Genomic DNA, 12331 nt, shown 5'->3' on the forward strand with positions numbered 1-12331 from the left:
CACGATTTCTGTTCTCATCCTGAAGCAAAGTTCTTAAACCGAGGTACTATTTCTGGGTTAGCGGAGTTTGTAACCTGAAGCGTATGTAACCTGAGGTACCACTGTACATTCTTCTTTAATTTCAGAAAAGTCATCCCACAGAGCTGCTCATAAAAGTTCATTATACATTCATAACCTGTACCAAGAAAGCAAGGCTGCAGTCACACTCTTATTTACTTGAAGCCTAATTATAATCAATTGGATTGTTATGGCTAAATTTCGTAAGATAGAGGAAATCAGTGATGGGATCTCATGGCAATTTTACTTTGTAACTGTGGGAGTTTCTGGTTCTGATCAAAGCAGCAGCACTACGGAGGTTTCTAAACCCTTCTGCTCATAGGGTTTTTCCTTCCATCTCCTACCCTGAAACTGCTAACACTGTGCAGGGGAAAACAGAGCAAGGTTAAATACTCATCCCTCAGTACCATTGCTCTCATCACCAAAATCAGATCCATGCACCCCAGCCTGCTGTAAAAAAGGAAATTACGATGTCCAGTGATCTAGATCTCTTGGTTCTTGTATAGTTTGGCCCACATATAGTATTCAAAGTTGTCAAAGCTTTTCTGAGGAAATCACTTAAATTTTAGAGGGAAAGTTACTTGATATTTTTAGAAGATACTGTGCAGCTAATCCATAAAAGTATTATTTCATTACTATATGTGTGCGTGCATGTGCATAGACATTTACTTTAAGCTTTGGATAACCACACAACCCCTATGTATTCAGAGGAGAGGAGAACGAAAGAAGTTCTACTGATGGTTACAAAATATTCCTAGCAGCAGAATGCAAATTCTAATTTTCAGCTGGGACTGGAAGGAAGATCATTTCAGTGGCAATGGGACCAGTTGCTGAAAAGGGGGTACTGAACTTGGAATTCACACTTCCTCTGAGCCACTTCCCTCTTATTTCCAAAAAAGTTTTCTAACAAACTTTCTCATACTGAAACTATATGTAAACACAATTTCAGTCTACATTTTACAAGGGTTACTATATCGGATCTGCCCTTATTAGTCAAACATGAAAAAGCCTTCTATGCAATTCTAAACTTCGGTATCTTATTTCAGTAGTGCATACACACAATTTGTCCAATAAAAAGGAAAATTTGAGATAGTACAGCAACCACATGAGTGCATATATGAATGTCACGAATGCTTTGCTATGTAATCAGAGTAATATACCTGATCTAGAATTTATGATCCTTCAGTCTTTGCAATGTAAACATTCTGCACAGGACAGCAGACATAGGGATGGCTCTTACGTTACTTAAGTGATATGCTTGTTCCTGCAAGATAGCTCCCATGCTGCACCAATAACTTAGGTACAGTGGTACCTCGGGTTAAGTACTTAATTCGTTCCGGAGGTCTGTTCTTAACCTGAAACTGTTCTTAACCTGAAGCACCACTTTAGCTAATGGGGCCTCCCGCTGCTGCTGCGCCGCCGGAGCACGATTTCTGTTCTCATCCTGAAGCAAAGTTCTTAACCTGAAGCACTATTTCTGGGTTAGAGGAGTCTGTAACCTGAAGCATATGTAACCTGAGGTACCACAGTAATGCTGAAATTGTACAGAGCCTTGGGAAGAGTGGCATTGTTGTGGTGAGAAGTCGTCCCCTCCCCCCCTCCCAATGATCTTATTATTACATGCATTATTGAAGCTGTGTGAAAATTCACTACATGAAAGTGGCAAACACTCCCCCAGGATGGCATAAGAACCAACTTCAAGTGTAACCAGAGGAAGAAGTTAAAATTTGGACTATGAAATTGCCAAAATGTCTGCTGGTTATTTGCTGGCTAGAGTAACTGTTTCTATTGTTAAGGGTTTTCCAACTCAACAGCTACAACATTGTCAAAAATAGAAGTCAGATGCCACAATCCGATACCTTCTTATTTGTGAGTAAGTCCCATTTAACACAATGGGACTTATTAAGGAGGTAGGCATATTACTGTACTGTCAGTTACAGACATTATGTATATACAGTGGTACCTCGGTTGTCGAATGTTTCGGAAGTCGAACGGTCTTCTGGAATGGATTAAATTTGACAACCGAGATACCACTGTATACATAAGGAACTACTCGGTTCCTTCTGTATAGTCTCATATTTGTCTGGTATTCCACCTTGTTTGGTATTCCACCTTGCTGGCAACAATCCAAAAGAGACTAGAAACCTGTGGCCAAGTAATTGGCTGGTTAGTTCAAGCCAATATCTGGAATAACAGACATATTCTTGACCTATTTTTCCCTTAGGGCTGCCATGCCACAATGGTACAGTAACAAATGACCGTTTCTTGGTCAGGATCTAGACCAGTCTTCCCCAAGCTAGTAGGCTAAACCATCTGGAGGGTACAGCTGCCATCATCACCAGGCGTTAGGGCCAATGTTCAGGGATGATGGGAGCTGCAGTTCAGTAACTTCTGGGGGTGGGGGGAACAAGTTCCTTACCCTGTGTTAGGTGGCTAAAGCTTTCCATTGTAACAAAGTGGTATGCATGTGTTATACACAGTCCTCAAAAGATGTAATTATTTTTAAAAGACATTAGGAATTTAACACTGTCAACATAGCTGCCTTAGAACATCCCTCTGGTACAGAAGTACACAATTCATGTTACCTTCAAGGCAAAGTTATATTTCCCCTGCTAAGAGGACTGTTATCACTGCATTAACCACTGAAAAGCATAGGTTATTATTCCAACGTGTATGCACAAACACACATATAGCTTCTTAAAGCTATTTTCCCTTACACCCTAATTTTCTCTGTGTTTCACAGCCTGCTTTCTCCTTTCTTTACACAGCTGCACATCTCTCTGAAGAACTAAGAACTCACCCTCCTTTCCATGCTCTCTCTCACCACCAGTTCTGTGTCCCCACTCTCAGCAACCAGTTTTTTTTACTGTTGTCTACCTAGAGCAGCCTTTCTCAACCTTGGGTCCCCAGATGTTTTGGGCCTACAACTTCCATCCTTCCTAGCTAGCAGGGCCAATGGTCAGTGATGATGGCAGTTGTAGTTCAACAACACCTGGGGACCCACGGTTGAGAAAGGCTGACCCAGAGGGTTCCTTAAAGCCCCATTTCTCAGCAACCTACTCTTTTTCCATAGCAATCTTCCTGTATTACCCCAGGTACCTGTGTACCTTCATTTCTGTCATCCCCATCCTCTGCTGGCTAGTGCATTTGCTGACAGACAAACCAAGCACGTGCCAAGGGCCTCAAATGACTGAAAACAGTACTCCTTGTGCAGAATTTTGGCTGAGGCAATCCCTGAATAGAAAGTGCTATTAATAATTGATTATTATTAATCATAAATATTATTAATGCAGTTCAGGAGGAGAAGCTCTTGTCAGTGGCTGGATTTTTAACTGCTTCTGAAGAAAACTGCCCTGCCAAGAACCAAAATTTAAAAATTAATCTATGCATAGTTTTGGTCCATTACACGCCACAAACCAGCATGTAAGGAGGACACACTAACGGGGGGGGGGGGGAGAGTGTGTGTCTCAGTTTGTAAAGTAACACAAGCTATCACAAACCAAAGTCCAGGGCTTACTTAAAGATCTCTGCATACCCCCATTTCTCTGGTGCCTCTGCATCCCCACTTCTCAAGCTAGTATCTCCTTTTCCCTCTGTATCCATTTCCCCATTCCATAGATTTATCTGAATTTACCAACTCTCACTTATTTCTCTCTTCTTTCACCACCCTATAAGTCTATCAACATCCAATTTTATCCCCTTTCCCTCTCTGCACCGGTACATATTTTTCTGTACCCTTAGCTGTTACTGGGTTTTTTCCTCCCATTTCTTTTTCCTCTATTTTTGTTCCATTTCTGTCTCCCTCTGCCCCATCCATCCTTATTCCCCACCAAATTCAGTGGAAACAGCCCACTCCTTGGCTCTTAGCTCCCAGGAATGGAATGTGCATTATACTGTGGCTGCCTGCACTGGGCTAGAAACACTGGCATGAATCTACTCTGTGCCTCTAAAGGCAGAGAAATAATGCAGGTGTTCTCCCATCCCCACTTCCACCTTTCATGCTTTTTGGGCAGGCCTTAGATGGTTCCACAAATATGCTGGAAAGGGCCATAAACATTTATTTATTACTAATAATTGTTTGAAGTTGTTAGCCACATCACAACTGTTCTTGGGAAGCTATTGTAACCTGTTGCCAAGTGTCCAAACTGGAGGTGTAGATCATATCCCTCAGAGTCTTGAAGGAACAGCCGTCACTGCATGTACCTCCAGAAAGGCCACTCTGGAGCAGCAAGTCTACAGATGTATTATGTAGGGCAAATCTAGCTATTGACAAGATTTGCCTTATTTTTCCTGAAAATGAGGTCAAGATTCTGCAGAGATGGGTAAGAATCCCTATCCTTGCACTAGACCACCTAGTAAAAATGCATTGGGTCAACTTGTCTGCATATGAAAATATTTCAGTATATATAATCATAAAAAATCAATACAGCAATTCCGCAATTTACAGGGGTTACGTTCCAGGAATTGCACCTAAAGCAAGTTCAATGTTCAATGAGTTCAATGGCAGGTAGGACTGCCAAAGTCTTTTTCCCCCCAGATGCCTGCCCCTTTCCAATATACTGTATTTTTTGCTCTATAAGACTCACTTTTTCCCTCCTAAAAAGTAAGGGGAAATGTGTGTGCGTCTTATGGAGAGAATGCAGGCTGCGCAGCTATCCCAGAAGCCAGAACAGAATATTCAGAATATTTTTTTTCTTGTTTTCCTCCTCCAAAAACTAGGTGCGTCTTGTGGTCTGGTGCGTCTTATAGAACAAAAACTATGGTATATATATTTCTTGCCAAGTGCATAAAGCTGAATGCACACAGTTAAATGTGCATAAATCGCAGGCCTACTGCATTACAAATAATCCAGGTAGCACAGTTATCTTTTTAAAAGTTCTGTAATACTGGCAAGAGGTCAAACAAAAGGGAAGTAGGTTGTTTATATTCTGTTTTGTCCTTTCCAATCTCCTAACTCCCCACCCCCCGCCTGCCCCCCCACCCCATGAACACTTTTGCCCTTTGATTCAATAGCTGGTTGCACTACACTCAGAATATGCGAACAAGGATATCCTGGCAGGACAAAAAACCTTAGTGATGGCTATTGGGTTTATTAAGCCTATAAGTATGAAGATCTATTATGATAATTAAGACATTTAAAATAAAGAGAATGGCTTCTCACACCACAGACTTCTACAGCAATTCCCTCAGAATGTGTTTCACCTCTCAGTGCAGAAAATATCTTATTGGATTGCTCTTACAATATGAAATCACTTCATTCAATCATTCTTGAGGAGATGCTATACTTTATATGTCATGAGATCAGGAATTCACTTTATTATCGGAAACACAGTACCTAAACAAAAGAGAGAGATTGCCACTTAAAATGAAACACCCTGGTGAAATATCCTCTATAGCTGTGAAATAGGTTGGTGGCAAAAGGAGTAATATCTAGAAAAAGGCAAAGCTTGTAGTTGTGAGAAAACAGCTGGCGTCACCAAAGCACTGAGGTGAAAGGGGTGGGGGAAAGAATTTGAGGCTGCTCTAGTGCCAAAATCAGACGGTGAGAATGGGTGGAGACATAGCGGGTTCTGATGATTCTAGGAATGGTTGCAGATGAGCAAGTTTGGGAGGGAGCTTGAAATTTGCTGGCTCTGAAATTGCTGAAGCACCAGAGAATGAGTAAAGGAAGTTCAGAGGAGCCAATATCATTTGGGAGTGAGTTAGGGATACAAATATAGGTATTTATCAAGCAGTTACAGTGCTTAAGTATACTGGTAATTACTGTTGCATAAGAAATCTTCAAAATGCATTTTATCCTATTTTAATATCACCCAGCTTCCTTTATTCAGAAAGGAAAACTGTGCTGTCTGATAAGTCATTTGGTTCACAATAATTCTATGTAACGATTACAAAACTCCATCCAAACATGGTAATTCAAGCAATCCTTCAGAAGCACAATGTCGATGCAAAACGTATAAAGCATTAGGTGCCTAAGACTCTCCCAAGAGCACTCCAGTTTTGACTGTACACATTGCTGTATTTAACAGTAGTGGGGACAGAACAAGTGACAGTCAAGGATGCACAGGATACTGCTCACAATAAATACATTAGGGGTGTGTGTGCGTGTTTTAAATTTCACTGAAACTCAAAAGTATGTTTTACAGTTAAAAAAAGCACACATCATCACTCATAAAATAGCATTCAGCATACAAGACGGTAGACGCCTTTGAAGATAAAGCATTTCATCAGGGCAACAGCAATATCTGTTTTGAAGCAAGGTATATTACAGTTTTTAAAATGCTGTTGTGCAGGCACCTTTCAATTAAAAGTAATAGCCAAGCCACCGTCTCTTATTTTGAATAACTGCCCCAAACATGTCAGAACAGCCAACTATGCGAAATGCTCTGGGACTTGCTTTGGCAGCTACCACTACAATTTCTTCTTAACCTAAGGATGGTAATTATTTCCTTTCATCTGGCAGAGGGGAAAAAATGAAACAGAAAACAACTACTTTTAGATCGTGTTCAGACACGTACATTATTCCCTTTTACCTATGGCTGAACCATTGTGCCCCAAACTTTTCGACATGTTGTTTTGTCTCCCTTCCCCACCCCCACCCCACTCCAAGCCCCCTCCTCACAAATATCAAGTTAAACGGTTTTGGCAGCTTCAATAGATGAATAGACCTAATACATGGTACTACGAGACATAAATCTGGGGAAAGACATGCTGGCAATTGTTATGCCCTGCTGCCATTCTGTGTTGTTCCAAATGGTAATTGACACGCCCAGTAATTTAACAGTACCAGACAGTCCTCTCTGCCCCATCTCTAGTAAAACACTTGCCTCTCTGTTCTTTAATCTGATTGGCATTATAGGGGTGTACATGAAGCTCACTATTTATAGGAAACAGTTATCCCTCTAATGCTCCATATGAAAACATCTCTAGATTATAGTTTCATGCACTGAATATAATGGGGAGTGGGGGGTGGAATATGTTGTAAAACTCTTCCTATAATGCCACACAGCTTTAATACATTTTTTTCTCTGGTCCTCAGCCGGTTTTCTGCAGGGCTTCCCTCAGTTTCCATAGCTCTGCTTTGAGTCATGTACCAAAATGCTACAGTACTGAACTGAATGACGTCTGAATCATAACTTGGCACAAAATACGTTTGAAAGAGAGGTGGTAAGGCAAGCGCTTGCCTTGCTCGACAGGGATAGGTCAAACCAACAGTCATTAGAAAGTAGCCTTCAAGGGGAGGAATCTGACTAGACTCTGATCCTGTGTAATGCCATGCTCAAAGCATGCAGCACGGCTACTGCTTCTTCTCTCTCTGCAGCAAGGCGGCAGGAACCGGCTTTTTCCCTTTTGCTGTTCAAGAGATGGTCCAGTGACCTTTGGCTGTTCAGAGAGCTGGGCAAGAAGCGATCTGTTGCAGCGGGCTTCCGAGGCATTCCATGCATTCCTGCACTATCTAAAAGCTCCAGGAACAAACAACGTGTCCCCCTCCCACACACAGGCACACACCTGCCTTCTCATTCGCCCAGAGCGCCAGCAGCTTCCGTCCACACACCACCACCACAACCGTCTGTCGCACTCCTCAAACATGCAGCCAAAACCAAGCAGTCACTGCCGCTGCTGCCCCCTCCTTCTCTCTCCCTACAGGGTGACTGCAGAGGGACAGTAGTTGGGGGTCCCCTACTGAGGAAACCCAGGGCAAAGAGAAAGAGAGAGAAAGAGAAAGCACGAGAGCCACAGACATTTTCTGGCTTCGCTACTCGAGCCTGGTTGCATGTGGCTCTAACAAGCAAATGGGAGAAAATACAAGATGGGGGCGAGGTCGAGTGAGGGGAGACTGCAGGTTAAGAGGGAAGGATTTAGAGGGCCAGGAAGAGAAAGGGGGTTGGAAGCAGCTGGTTAACCAGGGAAACAAGAGGAAGGGGATAGGACGTTGTTGTCCCTCCCCGCTTTTAAAGACAAGAGGCTGAAGAAGCAGGAAGAAATTTATACCAAGAGAACATGGGGAATTCCAGCAAAGATGAGGGAATGGGCAGGGAATTGTAAGGGTTTAAAGGACATGCAAAAGGCAGGGGAGGATTGAAGGGGCTTATACTCTGGCAGACAAGGGCGTGGGGTTTTACTGGGGCTCAGTGAATGAAAAAGTACAGGGGAGGGGGGGAAATACTGAAAAGCAGTATTACTTGTAAAACAGAGTATAAAAAGCTTTATAGGAACCAGAGGACGTTCACTCTGAGAAGAGGCCAGAACTAAAAAGGGAAGCTATTTAAGGAAATAATCATCTATTAATGAGGGAAATGCAAAGGTTTAGAAAGCAAGAAATGAGGTTAAGAAAAAGGAATAAGAATGTACTGAGAGTGCTTTTAGGGGATATTTTGCGATACTGGAGGGGAAAAACATTCTCAGGGCAAAGGGCTAAAACTGAGATTAAGCAAAAGACACTTGATGGGGATAGGTATTTGAGGGGGTAGATATTAATGTGGAATCATACAGGAAGGTAGATTCATGGGAAGCCTAATTATGCAAGGAAGGGCAAAGGAGATCAGTAATAAAGAGGAAGGAATTTCCATAAGGGAAGTTGTTAACATGAGAAAGCAAGGTATTTAGGTGGAGTCGGTTGAGCAGGAAGGGAAACTGATGGGGAGAAAGAAAGGGACACTCTGGGGACAAGAGGAGGGAAGAGTAATCAAAAGACTCATGTTTTAGGATGGAACCACAAGCAGGGCAGAGGTGTTTAGAGAGAAAGGATGAGAACCAACGGGAAAGGTTACTTAGAGGGTAAATGAGTGGATCTTTGGAGGAGGCGATGAAGGAAAGGAGAAAAACTGAGCAGCAGCGATGTTTTTAAGGACATTAAAGGGGCTGAATAAGCAAGGAAGGGATAGGCAGTTTAAGCAGAGCCAAACAAAGCAGAGGAAACACATTTTTACCAAGGGAGGGACTAATTATGGAGCTTGGCAAATCTGGTGTGTGTGAGAGAGGGGGTGCTGGGGGGGGGGATAAAAAGCAAAAACAAAAGGCAGATATTCGTAAAGGGGACAGAGTAAGATGGGAAAGGAGAGGCGAGCAGGAGGCAAAAAAAGAGCAGAGCAAAAACCATTTTCGAGCAGGAGATCTGAGCTCAGGCAGGCTGGAGAGGAAGCAGGTAAGCCAGGGAAGAGGCGAAGGAGGGAGAGTTTTGAAAGAAGCTTAAGAAGAACAAGGGGAAGGTGGCTGGGGGAAAGGTCCGGGGGAGTGAAGATTTCCTTCCTCGCTCCCTTCATCCAACCCAGGAAGATTCCGCCCCCCCCCCCAACACAGGTTGCTCCTTTCTGTGCCCCTCTTTTCCTGCACCCGCCGCAGCGCTGGGTGCTGAGCTCCCTTGCCTCCCTCCCTCCTTCCCTCGGAGACAGAGCGGCTGAGATACCTCCACTCACCGCGTTCAGACAGAGCGGGCTGGGCTGGGAGGGGGGCGCCCCGCCGGCGCTGGGTCTCGGCTTGCGCGGAGGGGCCGCAGCCACCCCGCCGGGAAGGGCCCCTACCCCGGGGTGTCCATGATCGTGCTGCTAATGTGCCACCGCCGAGCAGCACAGAGGAGTCCTCCTCCTCCTCCTCTTCCTCCTCCTCCTCCTCCCTCCTCGCAGGCTCTCTGCTCCCGCTTCTTCCCGCCCCTTCGCTTCTCCTCCTCCCTTCTCGGAGCTAGACGTCAACAAGGCGCCCTGCCCTGCGCCTCGCCGCGATTGGAGCAGCCAGCCTCGGGAGGGGTCGCCATTGGCCGCCGGCTCGCGTCAAACCGGCCAATGGAGGAGAGGCCTGAGGTTGCTAAGGTTACTGATGCTGTGAGGAGACCCGGCGGAGTGGAAGAAGGGGAGGCTGCGGTTCCTTCAGGCCAGGCGGGCGTTTTACAGGGGGGGGCGGCCGTTGGGTGTGTATAACTGTTGGGACTTCCCGGGGTGGTGGTCGTGGAAGTGGAATTATTATGTGGTACCAGGAAGGGAAAGATAGCCGTGATAAAAATAAAATAAAAACTGGATGAGGAAGGAGTAAACGCGCAGGCGGATCCTGTGGCCACTGGTGACTGTGGGGATCGCCCTCAAGACGCAGCGCATGATCATCGTATGGCAACCCTTGCGCTGTTCTTTCTGCGCGGGCGCGCAAGCACACGCACGTGTGGGCTCCTCATTTCCCGCCAGAAAAGGCTCCACCTTTTCAGTGTTTTGGTTTTTTTTAAAAAAAGAACGATTGTTAGAACTGTAGGGACCCCAAGGGTCATCTAGGGCAACCCCTTGCAATGCATGCAGGATGAGTGGGGGGGAAGGGGATGGGGGACAAATAAAGTGGTAATTAAAGTTCATTTTCTGGACTTTCCCCATAGCTGTCTGCGTGACCTTTGCATGGCTGCTTTTTAATGGGAATGGAGGAGGTGCTTGCTTCCGATACCGAACTTGTAATCAGGTGTCACATTGGGTACTCTTTTTCACTCTTGTGGTAAAATGGTGGATTTCCCATCCCAAACTCGGGCTTCTCCATTTATATTTCTGTGTGAAGCTTCTTCTCTATGGAAGCAAAGGGTGGGTAGCTATTCCAGAGGAGATAATACAAAGAATGTTTGTTATGTAGAATTCCCACATCATATTGTGCCTATTGCTTGAGACAGTTCCTATTGTGTTTCCTGTTCCTGATTAATTGCTGTCTTTATTTTACTTTTGGTGGGGTTGTGGTGGAGGGTTTGGGAATGCCATTAAATAATGTTAATGTTAATGTATTCATACAGTAGGGACGCGGGTGGCACTGTGGGTTAAACCACAGAGCCTAGGACTTAGCGATCAGAAGGTCGGCGGTTCGAATCCCCGCGACGGGGTGAGCTCCTGTTGCTCGGTCCCTGCTCCTGCCAACCTAGCAGTTCGAAAGCATGTCAAAGTGCAAGTAGATAAATAGGTACCGCTCCGGCAGGAAGGTAAACGGCGTTTCCATGTGCTGCTCTGGTTCGCCAGAAGCGGCTTAGTCATGCTGGCCACATGACCCGGAAGCTGTCTGCAGACAAATGCCGGCTCCCTCGGCCTATAGAGTGAGATGAGCACGCAACCCCAGAGTCGGTCACGACTGGATCTAATGGTCAGGGGTCCCTTTACCTATTCATACAGTGGAGGAAATGCTGTTTTTACAGTTACCGTCTTCTCCTCATCTCTAAAGCTAATAAGTGAGTAGCGTGTAGAACCAATATTGGTGGTGCAGAATATTCCATGGTGGAGAAACCACCGCCTTCATAGTTGTGGTGACAGTGGGGCAGGGTGGCAGGTTTTTTTTCATTTTCCTTCTCCTTGACTCCAGTGGGAGGGGAATTACGACACTCCACCACAACTGACATAGCTTCTGTTCCCTTTGAGGCCATGTTGACCAAACAGGGGAGCCTAGGATAACACTAGCAGCTTCATACCCAGTGTTTCTCGAGAATTCCAAGAAACCAAAAAATCAGTGCAGTTTTGAAAGCTTCAGTCTGCCATCTTGATTCAAAATGACATCCATTTGTATAAAAACATAGACTAAAATCTGCTCCTTGAACTCAAGAAACATCGTGTAAAACTTAGTTATCTATCTTAAGAAATGTCTAAATGTATCGTGAACAACTTCCCAAAATATTTAGTAGTTGTTATAGAGCAGTTATTATTCTCATATAACATCCTCTTTGTTTTTAAATCATATGATTGCCTCCAGACTGCAGCAATGCTGATTCTTTCTTGATTGTCTAAATACAAAATGCCAGTGTACTGCTTTCTTTCAATCCTCTTGATGATTCTTCCCTTCAATCCTATTGAGATGCTAGCTGTTGCTAGTTGTGATTGAGGTACAGCTATGCTATACTAAATAGAACCACATCCATTGTGAGATTAAACATTAAACATTCACAAGCTTTAAAAACGGAAATGCAGGAGACAAGAAAGAGCCTTCAGCAATGTGCAATAGGGAGGAGAGCTTGTGTCAGAATAGGGTGTGTTACAAGTATACAATAATGTCCCACTTCTCATTTCTGGAATGTTGGAGGCTACACTGTGTGTTTATGGCACAGGGTTTTAACTTGGCACTTATGCCTTTCTCCTGCAGTAATGTAATTGTTATGCACTAACCACTCCAGGCTGGAAGAATCCCAGGCACCTGCTTGCCTAAATATTTGATAAAAGTGCCTTAAGAACTTCAGATTTGTGTTGCAGCTGTGATCAGCACTGATACTGAAAAGTTGGAGTAAGATGCTATTGTAAGAAACTGCCAATGAGTAGGGTTGCCATATTTCATGACA

The 12331-nt window shown here is 44.3% G+C and overlaps 2 protein-coding genes across 17 annotated transcripts in view; one reads left to right on the forward strand and one right to left on the reverse strand.

Moving 5' to 3' along the window:
- Positions 1-9783, reverse strand: part of PKP4 (plakophilin 4) — a 93383-nt gene extending 83600 nt beyond the window's left edge. For 12 of the 14 annotated variants that reach the window (XM_083578624.1, XM_083578622.1, XM_083578632.1 and 9 more), the window contains exon 1: positions 9474-9783. The gene's annotated coding sequence lies outside the window, so the exon portion shown is untranslated. Of the gene's footprint in view, positions 1-9463 lie in introns of all 14 variants that reach the window. The other 2 variants (XM_083578626.1, XM_083578620.1) reach the window with 2 other exon arrangements.
- CCDC148 (coiled-coil domain containing 148) overlaps positions 9091-12331 on the forward strand; it is a gene marked incomplete at its 5' end in the record, with an annotated part of 103329 nt that continues 100088 nt past the window's right edge. The window contains one exon of one of the 3 annotated variants that reach the window (XM_083579050.1): positions 9091-9202. In XM_083579050.1, the coding sequence (XP_083435176.1) occupies positions 9106-9202 (97 nt within the window). Of the gene's footprint in view, positions 9203-9590; positions 9925-10435; positions 10492-12331 lie in introns of those variants that run through there. The other 2 variants (XM_083579048.1, XM_083579049.1) reach the window with 2 other exon arrangements.

Source organism: Podarcis filfolensis, assembly GCF_964270895.1.
Source record: "Podarcis filfolensis genome assembly, chromosome: 1".
NCBI lineage: Eukaryota > Metazoa > Chordata > Lepidosauria > Squamata > Lacertidae > Podarcis > Podarcis filfolensis.